At 41.5% G+C, this 22,106-nt stretch overlaps 1 protein-coding gene across 2 annotated transcripts in view; it reads right to left on the bottom strand.

Annotated features, from left to right (window-relative positions):
• Positions 1-21,017, bottom strand: part of DESI2 (desumoylating isopeptidase 2) — a 57,441-nt gene extending 36,424 nt beyond the window's left edge. Inside the window, exon 1 of one of the 2 annotated variants that reach the window (XM_032136590.2) lies at positions 20,752-21,017. In XM_032136590.2, the coding sequence (XP_031992481.1) occupies positions 20,752-20,793 (42 nt within the window). In that variant the 5' untranslated portion in view covers positions 20,794-21,017. Of the gene's footprint in view, positions 1-20,068; positions 20,568-20,751 lie in introns of those variants that run through there. The other variant, XM_058430535.1, reaches the window with a different exon arrangement.
• Between the last annotated feature and the right edge of the window lie 1,089 nt (positions 21,018-22,106).

The raw sequence follows: 22,106 nt of genomic DNA, 5'->3' as shown, positions 1-22,106 counted from the left end.
AATAATAACGGCATTATAACGAAGTTTTTCCTCTATTAGCAAAATGTGAACCAAGAAATTCAAAAAAGTTTCCATTTCCCTGTTTTTATTATTAGACATGGTCCAATAAAGTTTACTATGAGTGAAATATATAAATTATGGGAATGGAACTCTCAATGGAAAAAAAGTGAAAAAAAAATACTAGCTACCATAAAACACTTTCTAATAACACAAGACAGTCCAATTAGTTTCTTGAACTCTCTATGCCCAATCAAAAACCTTTAAATAGGTTACTTCTTAAATTACGGGCTGCATTCCTAATTCTAGCCAGCTGCCTTCTAAAAACATCTGCTTTTAGTCACAAGGAAAACAGGATATAAAAAAGGAATATATCAAGAGCAGAAGGAGACAATTCTAAATATGTATTTTGGTCAGCCACTTCATATATGAACAGTAGCACATTTCTGAATAAATGTTTAGAATATACATTATGAAGTGAATAAATTAGATGTTTTTCTTTGGTGTGACTTTTTTTCTTAACAGATTCAGAGGAAAAGAGGGTAAGCCCTTCCAGGGAGAGTTGGTTAGAGAAAGAGATGCCCTCCAAATGCTTCTGCTCCTGTTAGGGCTTCCTAGATCTATTATTAGAGAACATGCCTGGAAGGCTCAATCCTTACAAACTGGGCAGGCTGCCTGTGGAAGATGCAAATTTAATTCAAGGTCAGTATGCCTTATCAAGTCCTTCTGCCTCAAAGTCCTGCCAAAGCTATGCAGACAATATGGATGATGTCTATTTTAAGTGAGTATTTAGTGAGATAACTGTAAAAAAACCAAACCAAAACAAAAAAGCATATGAGAACTGAGCCTTTTACTGAATGATTTCAGTTGTGAAACTATCCTACTTCCCTACAATAATGATTTACTGCTGGCAGTTATTCATGCTGAAGTAACTGCTATTATTTTTTTTTTTATTATTATTTTTTGAGACAGAGTCTTGCTCTGTCACCCAGGCTGGAGTGCAATGGGGCGATCTTGGCTCACTGCAACCTCTGCTTCCCGAGTTCAAGCGATTCTCCTGTCTCAGCCTCCAGAGTAGCGGGGATTACAGGCATGTGCCACCATGCCCAGCTAATTTTTGTATTTTTAGTAGAGATGGGGTTTCACCATGTTGTCCAGGCTGGTCTCGGACTCCTGACCTTGTGATCCGTCTACCTTGGCCTCCCAAAGTGCTAGGGTTACAGGCATGAGCCACCACGCCTGGCCAACTGCTATTAATTTTTGAAATCAATAGTAGTGTTTCTCAACGCTTCTCTAACTTGGTGTGTTAGTCCGTTTTTGTGTTGCTATAAAGTAATACCTGAGACTGGGTAATTTATAAAGGAGGTTTAATTGGCTCACAGTTCTGCAGGCTATACAAGCATGGCTCCAGCATCTGTTTTTGGCGAGGGTCTCAGGAAGCTTCCAATCATGGTGGAAAACAAAGGGACAGCAGGCACGTCACATGGCAAGAGCAGCAGCAAGAGAGAGGGAGAAGTGGGGAGGTCCCGGCTCTTTTAAACAACCAGATCTCCCATGAACTGAGTGAGAACTCACTCATCACCAAAGGGATGGCCCTAAGTCATTCATGAGTGATCTCCCCCATGATTCCAATACCTCCCACTAGGAGCCACCTCCAACATTTCTTTCTTTTTTTTTTTTTTTTTTTAAATAGAGATGGAGTCTTGCTATGTTGCCCAGGCTGATCTCAAACTCCTGGCCTCAAGAGATCCTCCTACCTCAGACTCCCAAAGTGTTGGGTATTACAGGCATGAGCCACTGCACCTGGCCTGGAGGTCACATTTCAGTATGAGATTTGGAGGGGACAAACATCCAAATCATGTAACTTGGTTTTCTCTTTTGTCATTACATTTAAAAATTATTTTACTACTGTCAAAACTTATGTCACATAGCATCTCTTCAGTAAAAATCTCCCTACACAGGTCAAGAGAACTTCTCAAAATTGCTATGAGGAAATTCATGCTTTTGTAGAATACCATATAATATTGATATATTTAACCTCATTTTACAAACTAGAAGCTATTTTTCTAACAGTAAATATTATAAATATGTAAAACAAAATCATAGCCAAGAACATGTATCCATAAAAAACAAACAAAGCAAGCTGGTGAACTAGATATAACTGGATGTTAGCAAGATTTCTGCTGGATAAGCCTTCATTGATTTTGTTGTCTCAATAGTAGCAGATGCCAAAAGTTTAAAAACACATACTTGGGAAAAATGGATAATCCAGGACATTTTAATCCAAATAAAGCCCTAGAAGTTGGCTTTTTATTTGAGCTGGGGAAAGACCACTTTTATTTCTAGAGCTTGGTTCAAGTATAAGAGTAGAGTTAGTATTAACATTCAGCAGACTAGTTAAAGAACTATTGCTCTCAGGCAGCTGCAGAAGGTGGGATGAAGAGTTATATATAATGACACTGGGGGCTGGCCTTGCAGAGAAAGGTTAGCACACAAAAGTGGTGCTGTACAAGGGAGGAATGGCACAGAACATTAGAAGCACATCTACTTAAGGTGGCTATATATTCAAGCTTACCCAGTGCCCAGTGCTGACAACTACATCATCCCTCAGGGATTACATGAACAATCAGATGTTTTCATTTGAAAGTTAGTTTACAGTTTAATTCTTCTCAAACCCTTCCTAACATACCAAAGGAAAACAGTAAAGCAGCCAGATGCTACCACAAAATAGTATCTCTTAAACCGCGAAACAACAGAAGAGTTACCACAACATCCCAATGTCAACCACCTATGTAAACCATTTGTACCGAAGACATCATTTTGTCAGTTTAATCCAAGGGTCTCTTTCCCTTAGGGTCAAACTAGAAAGCCCACAATGTCCCCCTAGTTCCAGTTTAGATCCCGAGGGCATTTCTTCTATTATATTTTCATTAATCTCAGAGATTACTGCTTGAATTTAAAAAAGATTATCCAAGTATTATAACACAAATGGAAGCATTTGGACTGTAATGAAGGCAGCAATTAGACTGAGTTGGGACACCTATGTGCTTTGCCTTGGTTGGTTCATATGTATTTGATAACTTTTTAAGGTACTCAATCTGTCTCAAAAAGTGTTTGATTCTAATTCAGAATCCTGGAGCCACAATGTCTTGGTTGAAGTCCACTATTTGCTAGTTGTATGGCTTTGGGAAAGATAGTTACCTCTCTGTCCCTTGATGTCCTTACTTACAAAATGGGGATAACAAATACAATCTACCTCAGAGGACTGTTATGAGGAATAAATAAATTAGTATGTATAAAGTACTTAGAAGAGTGCTTGTCCCATAAAGATTATCTTGAGTGTTAGTTGTAGTCAAAACATGTATTTATTGGCAATATGATCCTTCCCTCAAATTTTTGTTCTACATATCGGGGAAGATTGTATGCGTGTGTAAATAGGCAGATGAGTTCTGGTTATCTGTACAGTCTCAAAATTTTCAAAAATTTTTGGGAGTTGATGTCAAATTACCAAGAGTAGTGACTCACCAAAATGAATAGCAAACAATGGTAGAGTTAATTTGATTCTATTTAAAGACTCCTACAAGAATTATTTATACTCTGCCAGGCATGGTGGCCCATGCCTGTAATCCCAGCACTTTGGGAGGCCGAGGAAGGCAGATCACTTGCGGTCAGGAGTTTGAGACCAGCCTGACCAATATGGTGAAATCCCATCTCTACTAAAAATACAAAAACTAGCTGGGTGTGGTGGCATGTGCCTGTAATCCCAGCTACTCAGGAGGCTGGGACAGGAGAATCACTTGAACCCACGAGGGCAGAGGTTGCAGTGAGCCAAGATTGTGCCATCGCACTCCAGCCTAGGCAACAAGAGAGAAACTCCCTATCAAAAAAAAAAAAAAAGAATTATTTATATTCTTGAGAAGTATAGGTCTCAGTAAAAGCCTTCTTCAAGTAAGACAATAGTTTTAAAGGATGCCTATATATTAGTGAAGTACATGAGCAGAGAGCTGGAGAACCACATCTTACTTGGGTGCTAGGATCTTATAGCCCTGTACTTCCTTAAGTCCATGGAGATAGTAATTACACAGAAGGTGGCCAAGGAATGACCACTAATACACACTTACCTCCTCTGACACCATCCAGTGTCACTGACGTCTAGTTTGTTTTCTCTTTTTTTTTTTTGAGACGGAGTTTTGCTCTTGTTGCCCAGACTGGAATGTAATGGCGTGATCTTGGCTCACTGCAACCTCTGCCTCCCCGGTTCAAGCGATTCTCCTGCCTCAGCCTCCCAAGTAGCTGGGATTACAGGCATACGCCACACCACGCCCAGCTAATTTTGTATTTTTAGTAGTGATGGGGTTTCTCCATATTGGTCAGGCTAGTCTCGAACTCCTGACCTCAGGTGATCCGCCCACCTCGGCCTCCCAAAGTGCTGGGATTACAGGTGTAAGCCAGTGCAACCGGCCAGTCTAGTTTCTTTTTTTAAGCAAGAATAAAAAGGTTTTGTTATTAAGATTCTGAAAAGAAGAAAGTAAAATGTACAAGTTTAATAAAAATGGGTTTTCTGGCCAGGCACGGTGGCTCACGCCTGTAATCCCAGCACTTTGGGAGGCCAGGATGGGAGAATCACTTAAGCCCAGGAGTTCAAGACCAGCCTGGACCACATAGTGAGACCCTATCTCTACAAAAAAATTAAACAATTAGCCAGGTGTGGTGGTGCATAGTCCCAGCTACTCAGGGGACTGAGTTGGGAGGTTTGTTGGAGGTTGGGAGGTCAAAGCCTGCAGTGAGCCATCACTATGCCACTGCACTCTAGACTGTGTGTCAAAGTAAGACCCTGTCTCAAAAAAAGGGCCTTTCCTTTTAAAATATTTTTAAGAAGCATTCTAAAGTATTAATATGATAAAAGGGAAGAGAAAAAAATGTAGAAAAATTATCCTCTTAAAATATGGGGGAAGGCAATAACTACACAAATAAGTACAATTATTTTGGGGCTCAATCTTGCCTCAATGCAAAAAATTGGCCTAAATATTTCCATTCATTATTTTAAAGTATTGTTTACAGAAACGAATTGATTGTGCCATATTACTGTCATGTTATTCTTCAGATAGAGAACATTCATTAAACTTCATTTTTGTCAATGATTTGCCTCATCAGTTTAATAAAATTTTATGCCTCCTGCTTGAAAGCAACATTGACAAATGCCATCTGTTTTGTCTGTAAGTTAAAACACTTAATATAACCACTTAGGGCCTGGGCCTGACTTCCATAAAAGACAGTATTAAATAATCTGGATAAGTATAAAGAATGACCATTTCTCCTCAAAAACTAGAATCAGTGTTCATGTTAGAGGTTGAGTGAATTGAAGCAAGTGTTTGACTTATTTCTCAAAAAAGGATGCTCAGCGAAAAGAAGACATTTCAATTTTTGAGTTTTTAAAAAGCCCCATATCAGTTGTGACTAGTGGAGATCATGGGCTAATTACTATAAAGCCATCTCATATGAAACTGTCTTTGATGTAAGTTTACACTGTTAAACTACCTTATGAGGTCTTGTTGGTGCTAATGCATTGAATTCAAGATAAACATTGAGAAACACTATTCTAGAAAGACCACCCTAAATTGTATGTCATTTTAAATCTCATTTTAAAAAGAAAGCATACCAGCAAATCTATAAACAAAGCAACTTTGATTGAACAAAACATAGGTATACCTCTTGTGCTGTGTCCAGAACTTTGCTAGACAGTGGGGATATAAGGATGATTAATTCACAGTCCTTGTCCATAAGGAACTCACTAAGTATGTAAATAATCTCAATTTGATAAGTGTTAAAACAACAAATGTATACATATAGTCAATAACTCATTTTGTGGCTGTCACTCTAAAATGTACTTTCAGCATTTTCTTTCATAATGAAATAGTTCATGTAAAATATGTAAATTATGTCAGGGATGTTCAGCCAAGTTAATTTACCCGAGATCACATCATGAGTGACTACGCTTCAGCACCAGCAATGGCTTGTGTCTTTCAGCCCTCTCACTGGCTGTTCCCCTCTGGAGGCCTGCTTCTCTCTGCTATCCTAATGGATCTCCCTAGCCTGTCAGGTGACAGGTGAGAGCCCTAAACCATTACACTAGTTCAGAGTAAGAGTCAGGACTGAGGAAAAGTTAGGACTGAGGAGGGGGCAGCAAGAGGCTGTACTTGACCTTTTCCTCCTTGGTCAAGCCTGCTTCTGTTATAGCAAGAGGCAGTGTAATGCAGTTTGTGGTACAACCTGGAATCAGGATGCATGGATTTGTATCCTACCCTCTTTTTAGCTGTGTGACCTTGGGAAAGTTAGTTAACTTCTCTGTGCCTCTCTAAAATGGGAATAGTAATAATACCTAGCATACAGTATCATTGTAAGGATCATGTGAGTCATTTTAACCCACCTCTTTCATCAGCGTGACCTGGATGTGAGACCCGGAGTCAAAGGAGATCATTTTGCAGCTGTAAAATTTGACTGCCCCACTGGATTTCGGACTTGCATGGGCCTGTTAACCCCTCTGTTCTGGCCAATTTCTCCCATTTGGAATGGCTGTATTTATCCAATACCTGTATCCCCATTATATCTAGGAAGTAGCTAGCTTGCTTTTGATTTTACAGGCTCATAGGAAGGGACCTGCCTTGTCTCAGATGAGACTTTGGACTGTGGACTTTTGGGTTAATGCTGAAATGAGTTAAGACTTTAGGGGACTGTTAAGAAGGTACGATTGGTTTTGAAATGTGAGGACATGAGATTTGGAGGGACCAGGGGTGGAATGATATGGTTTGGCCATGTCCCCAACCAGATCTCAACTTGTATTGTATCTCCCAGAATGCCCACGTATTGTGGGAGGGACCCAGGGGGAGGTAATTGAATCATGGGGGCCGGTCTTTCCCATGCTATTCTCGTGATAGTGAATAAGTCTCATGAGATCTGATGGGTTCATCAGGCATTTCCACTTCCGCTTCTTCCTCATTTTTCTCTTGCTGCCACCACGTAACAAGTGCCTTCTGCCTCCCGCCATGATTCTGAGGCCTCCCCAGCCATATGGAACTGTTTAAGTCCAATTAAACCTCTTTTTGTTCCCAGTTTCAGTTATGTCTTTAAAAAGGAACTAATATAGACACTGCGTCTGCCCTCAGGGTCACTACAGAGTGGCAAACTTAAAAAACCTTTATTGCTGTATTATTGTTTGATACCCACAGATAAAAGAGCAATAGGTCAGAAGGAATGAGACTGAATAAAACAGTTCTTGTTCACTTATTTGTTAGGCTTAAAAGTAATATATTTCTAAAGAACTTCATTTAAAAAGACAAGCCTTCAGCTTGAGAACACGATACAATATGGTTGATGGTTAATAGAGATAAATATTAAAGTATATCACTAATTCTCCTCAGTCTGAATGAATGGGTACTGTAAAATATAGCATATTCATTCACTGATTGGAGTGATAGAGTAGAAAGTAAAAAAAAAAACTGATGAGGCAGAAGAGAGTGGTGACAATTCTGAAAGAGAAGTCCCTGTATAGATAGGAGAGAGGATGGGGTCTAGTACACAGTGGAAGGTTTCATCTCAGAGACATGGACAATTCATTCCACATGATCAGAGAGAAGGCAGACTACATATGGTAAAACAGTGGTGGTGGAAGGATGAGAAAACTGCCTTTTTTTTTTCTCTTCAGTGAAATAAGCTGTGAGGTAATCTCTGAAAATAAGCTGAGAGTAGGGAATAGGGAGAAAGTATGACATATTGCAGTTGTCTTGGAGAGTGGGAATGTCAACTGACCAGAGAAATAAGGAAGCACTGCTAGACAGTATTTAGGGCCCTCTTGGGGTTTGTGGTCACAATTGTAAAGTGAGATCTGTCAGTATGGTTGTTTTTCTCTAGCCCTATTCAGCTGCCAAGGTGTAGATGGTGAGCCGATTTTAACTATGGAGACAAGTATGACAGAGGGAGTGACTCTAACAGTAGACTGCAGAATAGCCTAGATGAAGAGGGGAGCAAAGAAGTGATTATTTTAAGGAACTGGCTCACACAAGTGTGGGGCTTGGTAGATCTGAAATCTTCAGAGCAGGACTGAAGGATGCAGATTCAGGGAAGAGTTGATGTTGCAGCTTCCCCAAGACTCGTTCTTCCTTGGGGAACTTAGTTTTTATTTTAAGGCCTTCAACTGACTGGATGAAGCCCATCCATATTTTGGAGGGTAATTTCTTTACTCAAAATCTATAAAATTAATTGTTACATCTAAAAAACATCTTAGCAGCAACATCTAGACTGGTGTCTGACTAAAACTGGGTACCACGGTCTACTCAAGTTGACACATAGCATTAACTATCACAGAAATATTCACAGAAAAGATTTCGGAGGTAGGGCAGTTTTTAGATCACTGTATATCCATGAGTGTCACAGAGTGCAGAAGTTAGTTCAGGTAGGGGTGTAAGATGAGGACAAACAAAAAGAGAATCAGCACATTTCTGGGTTATGGAGGGGATGAGATGAGGAAAAAGAAATACAGCATGATGGCTAGGAGAGCAGATTTTAGTGTTAAGAGCTCTTGTTCAAGACTGTGCTCTACCACTATGGCATGACTCTGAGCATGCTGTTCAACTAGGCCTCAGTTTCATCAACTTAAAAAGGGATAATAATATAAGGAAATGGCTTAGTATAGTGGCATATTGAAAACACTAAAAAATCAGGTATTATTATGGGAAGATTCAATATTGTAAGTGTATCAATTCTTCCCCTCAAATTGTTCATAAATGTCATTACACTTAAAATTTCACTGAGGTTTTTTGTTTTTAACAAATTGCTTCTAAATTTTACTTGAAAAATGGGTATGTAAAATAAATTCTGAAAGAGAATAAGAGAAACTTGCATCACCAATATCAAAACTTGCTGGAAGAGACTAGTATAATTCAACATCTAATAACGGTGCAGGAAGAGGCGGAAATGAATAGCACAGACAGTCTTCAAATAGACCTAAATATCCATGATAATGTAGTACAACATAAACATAGTATGTGCCACAAATTAACATGGGGAAGCATGCATTATTCAATAAACAGCATTGGGATAACTGGCATTCCACTTGGGAACAAACATGTAGATTGTTTCTATCATTTCTTGCAAGGAAAAATCTTTCTAGGGAAGGACTGGAAGATGAAAGGTTATAAAAGACCAACAGTTTTGACCACATATAACAAAATTTCTGTAAGGCAAAGGACACGTATAAATACACTTACCAAGCTTAATAGGGGGTTTTAATTTATTTACTGTCATTTCGTAACTTATATGCTTGGTCCTACTTTATTTTTGAGACAGGGTCTTGCTCTGTTGCCCAGACTGAGTGCAGTGGCACAATCACGGCTTACTGCAGCCTAGACCTTCTGGGCTGAGGCAATCCTCCCATCTCAGTCCCTTGAGTAGCTGGAATCACAGGCGTGGGCCTGGCTAATTTATTTATTTTTTGTAGCGATAAGGTCCCACTACCACACACCTCAGCCTCCCAAAGTGCTGGGATTACACGCCTGAGCCACAGTGCCTGGCCTTGCCTTCACTTCATATTGAACTTTTCTCTTTGTTTTTTTATTACACCATATGGATTACATCTTCTTTACTCTTTTCCCTGTAGGTTTGATTTTCGCCCAATAATACATCTTAATGAAAAAAATTTACACATACACTCAAATATAATCTTCCAAAACAAGAATTAATTATATTTACAACACACTTCCATCTATACAGGGCTGCTACAAGCTTTTACCTCTTCTCTCTCACCCAAGGTTTGTTCAACATAACCTGAAAACTTAATTTTTAAAAGTCATCATGCTTGTTCTCTTTAAAGAGTAATTCTGGATACTGGCCTTGTTTTTAACCACAGTTATAAGATTTAGCTATGTTAAATGAGTATTGATGGCTATGGCCTTTCCTTTTACACTGTAACCACCCCATTGTTAAGTTCTTGATTTTTTTTTTTTTTAAGACAGAGTCTCGCTCTGTCACCCAGGCTGGAGTGCAGTGGTGCAATCTCGGCTCACTGCAACCTCCGCCTCCCAGGTTCACGCCATTCTCCTGCCTCAGCCTCCCGAGTAGCTGGCAGGACTACAGGTGCCTGCCACCATCCCCGGCTAATTTTTTGTATTTTTAGTAGAGACAGGGTTTCATCGTGTTAGCCAGGATGGTCTTGATCTCCTGACCTCGTGATCCACCCGCCTTGGCCTCCCAAAGTGCTGGGATTACAGGCGTAAGCCACCGTGCCCAGCCAAGTTCTTGAATAATTTTTTAACCCCCAGAAAGGTATCTACATATTGTCTATGTCCTTTTGTACATGAATGACAATTGAAGAAGCTATAGTATTCAGACATAAATATTTTCCCTTTTAATACTCTGTAGATAATGCTCCACTTTATTATTCAGCCTTTGGTATAAGCAAAGAGAAGTCTGAAATTAGCCCGATTTTTGTTCCCGTGTAACTTTTTTGCCTTTGTGTATTTGTAGGATTTTTTACCTTATTCTTAAAATTTGCGGCCAGGCGCGGTGGCTCACACCTGTAATCCCAGCACTTTGGGAGGCTGAGGCGGGCGGATCACGAGGTCAGGAGATTGAGACCATCCTGGCTAACATGGTGAAACTCCGTCTCTACTAAAAATACAAAAAATTAGCTGGGCGTGGTGGCAGGCACCTGTAGTCCCAGCTACTCGGGAGGCTGAGGCAGGAGAATGGCGTGAACCCGGGAGGCGGAGCTTGCACTGAGCCGAGACGGGTGCCAGCCTGGGCGACAGAGCAAGACTCAGTGTCAAAAAAAAGAAAAAAAAATTGCAAGTTAAACCAGGCTTTGGTTGAATGGTCCTAACTTTTAAAAATTTTGCCTATCACTTGATCCTTTTGACCCTTCTACTTGAATTTCTGACTTTCTAAATCTTGTTATTTTCTCTTTAGTTCCCAATCTAACTCCCTTTCTAGTTAAAAATTAGGAAATGGTGCTTTTCATTTTTGTAGAATCTATCCAAATCCCAGATTTTTCCCTTTCTGGTGGTACTGCTTGTTCTATTTTCAATGATCCTCCTGAATCTACCTGAGAACTTACAATCAGCAATTCCTTAAAAACTTCTCTTGTTTCTTGCTGTACATTTACTTAACAGGTGGCATGTGACCTGACTTATGGCCCTGATGTTTGCTTACCCTCTGTCTGGAACACTTTCTCCTTTCTACATGGTATACTTCTTTTTTTTTTTTTTTTTTGAGATGGAGTCTCACTCTGTTGCCTAGGCTGGAGTGCAGTGGCGATCTCAGCTCACTGCAAGCTCCACTTCCCAGGTTCACGCTATTCTCCTGCCTCAGCCTCTACGAGTAGCTGGGACTACAGGCACCTGCCACCGCACCTGGCTAATTTTTTGTATTTTTAGTAGAGACGGGGTTTCACCGTGGTCTCTATCTCCTGACCTCGTGATCCGCCTGCCTCGGCCTCCCAAAGTGCTGGGATTCCAGGCGTGAGCCACCGCGCCCAGCCTACATGGTATACTTCACCTTTCAGGAATGCCTTCTTAGGCCTTTCTTGACCACTCTCTTTGAAACTGCAGTAACTGGTAACTATACCATCCTGACTTACACTGTCCCTTCCTTTCTTTGCTTTACTTTCCTCTTTAGCACTTATTACCACTTACTATCTCATATATTTTACTTATTTATTAGCTTTATTCTGTTTAAGACAGTTTAGATACATGAGTTTGGCATTATTTAACTATTTTCTGGATAAAAATTTCAAAAAACAAAAAAAATCCTGTTTTCATCAATGGGGTGGGGGGAAGAATATGATAGAAAAGATGTCCGCTCTTCTCAAGTTAATTTATAAGTTTAGTGCAAGCCCAATTAAAAAAATCTATGGACTTCTGGGTATATATCCAAAAAACTGAAAGCAGGACTTGAATAGACATTTTTATTTTTATAAACCCATGTTCACACACCATTATTCATAACAGCCAAAGGATGGAAGTAACCTGTGTCCAACGACACTAAAAATTAGCTTTAGAAAAAAACAAACAACCCCATCAACAAGTGGGCGAAGGATATGAACAGACACTTCTCAAAAGAAGACATTTATGCAGCCAAAAGACAAATGGAAAAATGCTCATCACTGGCCATCAGAGAAATGCAAATCAAAACCACAATGAGATACCATCTCACACCAGTTGGAATGGCCATCATTAAAAAGTCAGGAAACAACAGGTGCTGGAGAGGATGTGGAGAAACACGAACACTTTTACACTGCTGATGGAACTGTAAACTAGTTCAACCATTGTGGAAGACAGTGTGGCGATTCCTCAGGGATCTAGAACTAGAAATACCATTTGACCCAGCCATCCCATTACCGGGTATGTACCCAAAGGATTATAAATCATGCTGCTATAAAGACACATGCACACATATGTTTATTGCGACACTACTCACAATAGCAAAGACTTGGAACCAACTCAGATATCCATCAATGATAGACTGGATTAAGAAAATGTGGCACATATACACCATGGAATACTATGCAGCCATAAAAAATGATGAGTTCATGTCCTTTATAGGGACATGGATGAAGCTGGAAACCATCATTCTCAGCAAACTATCTCAAGGACAAAAAACCAAACACCACATGTTTTCACTCACAGGTGGGAATTGAACAATGAGAACACTTGGACACAGGAAGGGGAACATCACACACCGGGGCCTGTTGTGGGGTTGGGGGTTGGGGGAGGGATAGCATTAGGAGATACACCTAATGCTGAATGATGAGTTAATGGGTGCAGCACACCAACATGGCACATGTATACATATGTAACAAACCTGCATGTTGTGCACATGTACCCTAAAAAAGTGTAATTAAAAGAAAAAGAAAATTAGCTTGATTTCTGTGGCATATACATACACAGTGGAATATTACTCGGCCTTAAAAAGGAAGGAAATTCTGATACATGCTGCAACACAGATAAACCCTGAGGACTATGCTAAGTGAAATAAGCCAGTCGCAAAACAAATACTGTATTATTTCACTTAAATGAGGTATCTAGTCAAATGCACAGAGACAGAAAGCAGAATGATGACTACCAGGGACTGAGGGGAGGGAGAAATGGGGAATTGTTGTTTAATGGGTATAGAGTCTCAGTTTTGCAAGATAAAAAAGTTCTGAAGACTGGTTGCACAAAAATGTGAATATACCTAACACAGTAGATTGTGTAGTTAAAAACGTAAATTTTATGTTATGTGTATTTTAACACAATTAAAACAAAAACCTATGGAATTTTTTCAGAGAGCCTTACAAAGTACTCCTAGAAAAGGAAATGAGGGCCAATAAAGCTTTGGAATAATAACAACAGGAAACTGGCCTAATCAGATTCCAAATATAATGTGAACGTATAATAATTAAAATAATGTGGTAATAAGGCTAGAATCAACAATTCTGTATGGGTAAGAATTTAGTATTATGATTAAGGATGACATCACAATTTAGACAGTAAAGACTTATTTCAAATAATGTGGGGCCAATTAGTTGATTTTTAATTTATTGTTTTTAAGTTACTGTCACATCTATACCAAAATACATTCCAGATCAACTAAAACAAAATTATTTTCATGCATCCCATTGTCCTTTCACTTTACATTTTATTAACCAACTGGCTGACATTTGCACAATAATGTTGCTTTGGAATTCAAATAATCTTGTAGAGAATTTGAGAGTCAATAAACGGAAAGTGTAAGTACATCCCATCTTAAGAAAAATCTGACCAGGTGTGGTGGCTCACGCCTGTAATCCCAGCACTTTGGGAGGCTGAGGCAGGTGGATCATGAGGTCAGGAGATTGAGACTAGTGTGGCCAACATGGTGAAACCCCGCCTCTACTAAAAATACAAAAAAACTAGCTGGGCATGGTGGCACACGCCTGTAGTCCCAGCTACTCTGGAGGCTGAGGCAGGAGAATTGCCTGAACCCAGGAGGCGGAGGTTGCAGTAAGCAGAGATGGCGCTACTGCACTCCAACCTGGGCGACAGAGCAAGACTCCTTTTATACTATTTATAATGTAGCCGAATGATATACACTACAGTATGCCACTGTAAGTCTGAAGAGGTTTTAGTCACCAATGCGCTTGGATCCTACTGGCATCTGAGTTGTATTTTTCAAATACTTCAAGTTTTCCATTTTAAGTTACTAGGTCAATATGCTATGCCAAGTCAAGTGACTGCTATGATGAAACAATTTTTAACTGAACATTTTTGGGTTTATAAAACCCCTTTCATAGATGGCATTGTAGCAGAATGACTCCCCAAAACATTCCCAGAACCTATGAACATGTTACATAGCAGAGACTTTGCAGATGTCATTGAAATTATGGACGTCAGTATCAGGAAATTATCCTGGAATATCTGGGTGGGTCTCACTTAATTACCTGGGCTCTTAAAAACAGAAAACTTTCTGTGGCTGGAGGTAGGACAGATGTGGAGGAAAGTGAAGTCAGAGACATTTGAAGCGTAAGGATTCCACACCATTGCCGGTCTGAAGATGGAGGACTGGAGGACACTTGAAGCAACTGAGAGAGGATCCCAGCTGACAGCAGCAAGGAATGGGACCTCAGACCTACAAACAGAAGCAACTGAATTCTGTTCATCTGAATGAGCTTGGAAGCAGATTTGCCCCCAGAGCCTAACACCTTGATTTTGGGCTTGTGAAGACTATAGCAGAGAACTGGGCAAACCCACCTGGTCTTCTGATTTACGTAAGTGTGAGACGATAAATTTGTGTTGTTTTAAACCACTAAGTTTTTGGCAACTTGTTATTGCGGCAATAGAAAACAAATGTACGTATGTATGGAAACTGAATTCTTTTCTCATACATACTAGCTTCCCCCACCACCCTCCCCCCAAAAAAGAAAAGAGGACAACGCCATAAATAATGTAGGAGGGCAGATGTGCAATTGTCCTTCTGCTTAGCTAGACTCATGGGCCACTATTTGCCCAAGAAGCATATTGATACAAGTAAATTAAGGTAAATTCCTTACCGTTTTAAAAAAAAAAAAGATGGATGACCAGCTCCTATTATTCCTATTAACTAGTTAATTTATGTTAAAATTCAGGAACTGACAATGTTTTCGGAAAGATTATCTCCCAAAGAGTAATTAAGATCCAACTTCAAGAAATAAACTTATTAAAAACATTTCCTCAGTCTAGTCCCATAGTGTTTTAAGTTTTGTCAAAGAAAAATGTTTGATTTTTTTCTGTCCCATTCCTATAATCCTCCCCTTCCCTTCATCTGGACACCCTAGTCCAACAATCAAAGCTAAAATCTAGCAACGCACTTAAGCAAAGGTACAAGAAAAAAACACCAGAAATAGGTATTTGGCACAAAGAGGAGGATCACGTGATCTTTTCATGCCATTTAAGTACTGGCAACTCTCCTAATAAAAACTGGCTAAAGCCCCACTCATTCAGCGGATATTTCTAGAACACCGTCTAGTGACAGGCCCTGTTCTAGACACTGGTAATAGTATGGCGCTATTGGAGAACTTACAGTCTGGTGGGATGCACAGGATAATATATGCAGTAAAGGAGACATGCACAAAGTACAACTAGGGCATAGTAGTTCACTCAAGTTTGAGGAATAAAGACTAAGCTACAGCCAGAAGGAGCAAGCAGGAGGTTGCAGGTGATCAGTGTTGGACAAGGCCACTCCAGACAGAAGGATGGGCATGCATAAAGATATGGGGATGTGATCTAGCCTGTTTGGACAGCTAAACAATTTCACTGTGTGAGAATAAAGGGTGTTATATAGAAGAGGGAAATGGACCTTTAACTGTCAGCCAGGGGCCACATCATAAGTGCATTACACTTTATCCTGGTTATGTTTCAGAAAGGTTACTTTGGTAACAGAATGGAGGGAGGATTAAAATGAAGTAATACTAGAGATTGAAACTCGTAAGGAGGCCATTATATGAATAGAGATGAGGGCCTGAACTTGAGAAGCATTAGTGGAAATGGGGATAAAGTAACCAATTTAAACAATATCCAGAAAGCAAAATATGTGACAGATATCATAGGTTCCCATCAAATTGCCATTTTCAACTTTTTGCCTTCCTCACCCACAACTCACCATAAAGGTTAGAAACACCAGATATCCACTTACTCAGCTTCATCACAGTTGCACACAAGCCAATTCTAGATAATCTCTTGGGGGAAGGTGTGGCTCTGGTTTTTCCTTTCTATTAAAAGAACAGAGGTGCATGTAGAAAATGACCCTATCTTCTTCCATCTTCCTTCACATACTGCTGACTGAGGGTACTATTTGGTGCTACGGCAGTTACTTTACAACTATGAGAGGACAAACCAAGGGCAAAAGCCAACGTGCTGAGGATGGTAGAGTAAAAGGATGGAAAGTCCTGGTTCTCGATGGCACAGCTGAGCTGGTGAACTAATCCAGGGCCTGTTTGTCTCTGGACTTAAGTATCCTTCCAGCTTAAGCCACTGACTCGCAAGCTCTCTGTTGCTTTCAGACAGAATCAACCAAACTACAACAAAGAGACAGGGCCTGCTGACTGACTGTGAAGGGTTTATAAGAAAGAAGAATTTAAGTTTACTCCCAGGTTTCCAGTTTGGGAAACTACAACAAAAGTGGTGGCTTTTTGGGCAGTGGCATGGGACAAGAGGGAAGAATGTGCGGTGTGGACAGGAGGAAAGGGAAGAAGTTTGTTCCTGGACACGTTGATGTGAGATACGAAGGAATCATTTAGGTGGGATGTGTGATTCTGGAACTTGTTCAAAAAGTCTGAATTAGATCTGCAGATGTATGAGAAATCGGATCTATCACATCTGCCTGATCTTACACTCTGTTGGAGGAGTCTAATGGAGATAGACATCAAAAGAATAGAGTCCAGACAAAAATGTCCTTATTTGAAGTGTCCTAGAAAGTGGTTCTTTTCTATTCGTTAAAGACTTAGAAGATGTATAGGTACTATTTTATAATAAAATTGGTACAGGCCGGGCACAGTGACTCACGCCTATAATCCCAGAACTTTGGGAGGCTGAGGCGGGCGGATCACTTGAAGACAGGAATTTGAGAAAAGCCTAGCCAACTGGTGAAACCCACCTCCACAAAAATACAAAAATTAGCCAGGCATGATGGCAGGTGCCTGTAATCCCAGCTACTTGGCAGGCTGAGGCGGGACAATCACTTGAACCTGGGAGGCAGAGGTTGCTGTGAGCCGAGATCGCACCACTGCACTCCAGCCTGGGTGACAGAGTGAGAAAATAAACAAATAAAATAAATAATAAATAAATAAAATTGGTAGAAACTTGTTAACACAATGAATTTACAAACATCATCAAATACCTGCATATTTTTATTTTATAAAAATTCATTAGTCAAGATAACCTGAAAAGCACAAAATCTGGATCTATGAAAAATGAAGACTGTTAAAATGACTACATCAGAGATTTGTCTTGGTATTTGAAACTAATCTGAGTCACCTGCTTTGCTATGCGTGCCAGTCAATTAGGAATATGTGAACAAGCTCATTCCCACGACTCGGAAAGTAGTTCCAGGACGTTTTTATTGGTGGCAGATTACTCCAAAGTACACGGAGGAACATAATCACTGAGAAGGCAGCAAGCAACAATTTAGGAACACTGTGCATGATTAAGTAACCTTTTGAGGATCACATTCTTCTTCCATGAGAAGGAAGTTAATACTAGTGACCCCAATAGAATTATTTTCATGCATACGGCAGAGTTACGGAAGAAAAGAAATGATCCGCAGCTGCCCAATCTAGAGAATAGGAAAAATACAATCAAAGCTGGAATGGGTGACAATCTAACAGACATAAGGACACACGGCAAGAGGTCCCTATAACCATGATTATAAGGGCATCCCTAAGGTTGATTTTCATATTTACAGAGTTTGAACCAGACAGCTGATGTACTAGGCCTATACAGACAACAGCAACCCTCATCCAAAGCATCTCTGATGAATAGGAAGAATTACCAAAGATAAAAGGTATTTACCCTTGGCATCAAGCAAAAATGTTTCAAAAACCAAAACTGACTTGAGAAAAATCCGTATAACAGACCAAAATTTGTATCTCAATCTAAACAACTGATCACACTGTTCTCCCCTCCATGAAAACCTTAAATGGTTCTGCTGGCTCAAGGAGCCCCCTCAGCCCTTCACCCAAGCCGGCAACTCATATCTGACTAATGAAGCTCTAATCAAACTTTCAGTTTTGTCTCCTTTCATTTATGCTATACTCTAGTTATACTGGACCAGCTGATAGTTCCCAAGTCCCACCTGTGCTTTCCCTATTCCTACCATTTTGTTCATGCCAATTATTCTCTGCCCTTGTGGATGCTACCCATTCTTCAAGTTTCATACCTTTGATTTTTCAGCATTCCCTGATCCTACAACTACATATAGTCTCCTCCTTTGCATCCTTGTCTGCTCTTATCAAAACCATGCTATTCTGTCTTGAATTGTTACCACTGTTGTGTGTCTCCTCTACAATACTCTAAATTCCTTAAAGAAGAAAGGACAGTTAACTCATCCTTGTGGCTTCTACCAGGTCAAAAATAATAAGTAATGGTAGGTTGCTGAATTAGTGACATAAAACACTCAAAGCCCCCAAAAGAACATACAAGATCAAGTTTATTAAAAGTCTAATAATTCAACTATTTATCACTCCGATAAACATTCATATGCTTCATCTCCTGTTCATAGGCAAAAGCAATATAAAGACATAAGTGCAGGAATTAGTAGAGAAGATAGTGAATCAGATTTTGGTCTACAAATTCTAGATTATATTTTTAGTTGTTTAGGCAGATCGCTTACTCTCTCCCCTGTCTGCTGCTTCTGTAACTACCTATTTTACAAACTTGATGTGAAGAATAAGATCTTGTTAATTAGTCAGTATTTTAACATCATTCAGAACAATCCTCCCTTCGAAAATACTGAATACCATCTCTAGCTTTTCCCAATTGACCACAATTAGCAAAGATTTTCCTGTATCACAGAATGCCTGAAGTGTAAAGAAGCCCACTATATGCCAAAAAATGCATTTTCGTTTTCATATAAAAGGTAAAACTCTCTTCCTCTATTCTCACAAATTCTTTTAGGCTCTGAAACCATGGTTTCTGGCCACTGTATACTCCTAATTTATAAACGGGTTTGTTTAATAATCTAGGAGAAAAGGCACACTGTGATCTCAAGAGCAGAATATATTCTGAAAGACAGTAATAGCCTTCATGAATAAAAAACAAACCAAATTCAGATTGGGGGAGTGTGCACAGAAAAAGTAAAAGGGCAATAAGAGTCTTGAAAGATAAAGGTGTTCAGCTGAACACAGTTTAAATCTAGAGAATTATTTCTCAACCAGTGACACAGGCCAAAGAACTTACAAAGCGCCATGGTTTTCTAGGATCTTTTGTTTGGCTTATTCTTCACTTCAACTTTTTCTGTTCTGTTCCACTTTTCTCAGCATGTTAACTCATCCCCTTTCATCTCCAGGCTCACATCAGAATTCAACAGAGGACTCATCTCAAGTGGCAGGCAGTTCCTACACCCTTCTGACACAATTCCTAGATATGGCATGAGAAATCCCACTCTACCCAAGATATAATAACACTGTCAATTTAGAAACTTATAAATAATACAAGGGAATACAAAGTTTAGAACTGTATAAGACTCTTGGCCTGTAGTATTTCTGCTCTCCTGCATCTTTAAGCCAACAAAAATAACGACGGGCAATTTTTCATTTGTCAGTCAACTTACAAGGAATTTTAAGCATTGCAGTCAGAGGTAGTAATCCATTCTACAGAACAAAAACCCATCAACCCAAAGCGAGCAATCACACCCAAACATGCATCTAACTGCGACGACAACTCTCTACCGGGTGCTTTTTTCTGGGGGCATTTCACTGCAAAAATCAGGCAAACCAGTTCTTGGACTCGATTCTGCGTGCTTGCCATACTCCAAAGTTAGATGATACAATAAACAACTTCTTCCCTTCCCTCTCCTGTGGTCACGTCACCTGTTGCATCACCTGGAAAGTGGTCTTCAGGGTGTAGGAAAGGAGCACCACCAGGATCTCTAAATAATTCAGCTGGGCTATTTTCTTGATAAATGTTAGCCTCATTCATATTTTAACGAGGTTGCCTTTAACACACAAGGAAAGGGTGTGTTGGCTCCTGTTCACCTTTGAAGAGATTCTAGCACAGGCACCCGAAAGCTGTGACTTTCTGGACTTGGAGGGGCTTGGGAGTTTTTGAAGACGTAGTCATGGAGAGAGATGTACAGTTCGGCAGAAGCAGAGGAGCTGGGAGCGCAGGCGGTCGGGACGGGGTCCTGGGGCAGCCCCGGGGGCCGGCAAGTGGGGTTGGAAACGCAACGGAAGCTTTGCCGAAAGGACACACTGCTCGTCGGCCAAGGGGTCGGGCCCAGAGCCGGGGTCGGGGCCAAGCTGAGCGGATGGGAGAGGTTCAAGCCCACCCGAGCTTTGGCCAAAACCCTCGGGCTGACTGGGTTCACCGGAGCGTCGACGAGTGCGAGGATTAAAAAATAACAATACTCCCTCCTTTACCCCCGGCTTCCCCCGAGAACTAGGCTGGAGGCGGAGACGCGAGGCAGGAAGCGCCTGGGGCCGGGGTCCGAGCCCGACCCGCGAGAGGAAGCCGGCCTGGGCCGGGGCTCGGGGCCGCCAGGGGCCGCACTCACCATGTCGTACACGTTGAGCACCACTAACTGGTTAGCCCCCATCCTCCTCCCCGCGGCCGCCGCCTCGTCCTCAAGCCGCTCCGTCTCCGCGGGGCCGGAGGCCGCTCGCACCCCCGCGGGCGCTTCAGGGGGCCTGAGCCGGGCACTAAGCTTACAGCCCGGCCCGCGGCAGCCGGGGCGGAAGCATCGGGCAGCCGAGCCGCTCGCGGGCGCTGCCGACAGGAGCCTCTGTGCGGACGGGGCCGGACCGTTGGCGGCCCGCTCCGGATGAGGCACCTCCCCTAGGCGGCAGACACGTGGGGAAAGGCGGGGCTTGAGCAAGGGGCGGGCGCCAGGCGCCCCGGGGGCGGGGCCGGCCCGGCGCCAGGACTGCGCCCGCCTGCGCTCTGGTTCTCGGCCGGCGCACCTCGGGACCTAAAATGGCGGCAGCTTCGGCGCCTCCGCGTCCTGGAGGAACTGGGACCCATGAAGACTACAGTTCCCAGCATGCAGTGAGGATTCCCCTTGCTACTATAAGTGCAGAGGGGGAGTCTCAACAGCCCTTCGACTACAACTCCCTGCATGCCGCGGGGGCCCCGGTCCTACCAGACCAGGCCTCCCCGGGAGACTACAGCTCCCAGCATGCAGTGCTTTAGAGCTGCGGCAGATCCCTTGCCGTCCGCGGGCGGTGGAATCTTCTACCTTCGTTCACCCTCTCATCGCCGGTGCTGCTGCTGTTAGTAGTTCATGTCGCGTTGAGCTCGATGAAGCCAACGAAATGTGGCAAAAGACCAGAGTGATGACCCTAAGTTTCCCAAATCCCTCCTCACTTTTTATTTGGCAAGGGGAGGGGTGGGGAAATAGAGAAAGACGAGTTACTGGTGTGGGATGAGGTGTAACGTGCATCCAGTTAATCCTCAATGTGGAATTTACATTTTGTGAAACTATCCTGCTGAGATGGGATGGGTACAGTAACCGTAGCTTAGCACAATCCTGGGACGTAGTATGCAGCTCTGCATTAATTCAACAAATGTTTGTTGTGTGCTTCCTATGTGCCAGGCAGTGTTGTAGGCCCTCGGGAATGCCGTGATAAACAGGAACAGGGACAAACAAAATATTACTGGTATGTGCTTTGCAGAAAATTTAAGTAAGGTGAAGTCATTCTTAAATTGGCTGCACGGGGAAGATCGCTGTAATGAGTTTTAAGCTGAAATAAGAATTGCAAAGCCAGTCCCGCAAATATGAGGGGGAGGAGTATTTCAGTCAAAGGGAACAAATACGAATATCTGAGGCATGAAGGAGTTTTCTGTATTCAAGGAAACAAAAGATCACTGTTGCTGGGACACAATAGGCAAGGAGTCGACGGTATTAGATGA

Source organism: Hylobates moloch, unplaced genomic scaffold, assembly GCF_009828535.3.
Source record: "Hylobates moloch isolate HMO894 unplaced genomic scaffold, HMol_V3 SCAFFOLD_18, whole genome shotgun sequence".
Taxonomy (NCBI): domain Eukaryota; kingdom Metazoa; phylum Chordata; class Mammalia; order Primates; family Hylobatidae; genus Hylobates; species Hylobates moloch.
The sequence above is the reverse complement of the archived record's forward strand: the minus strand, read 5'-3'. Positions and strand labels throughout refer to the sequence as shown.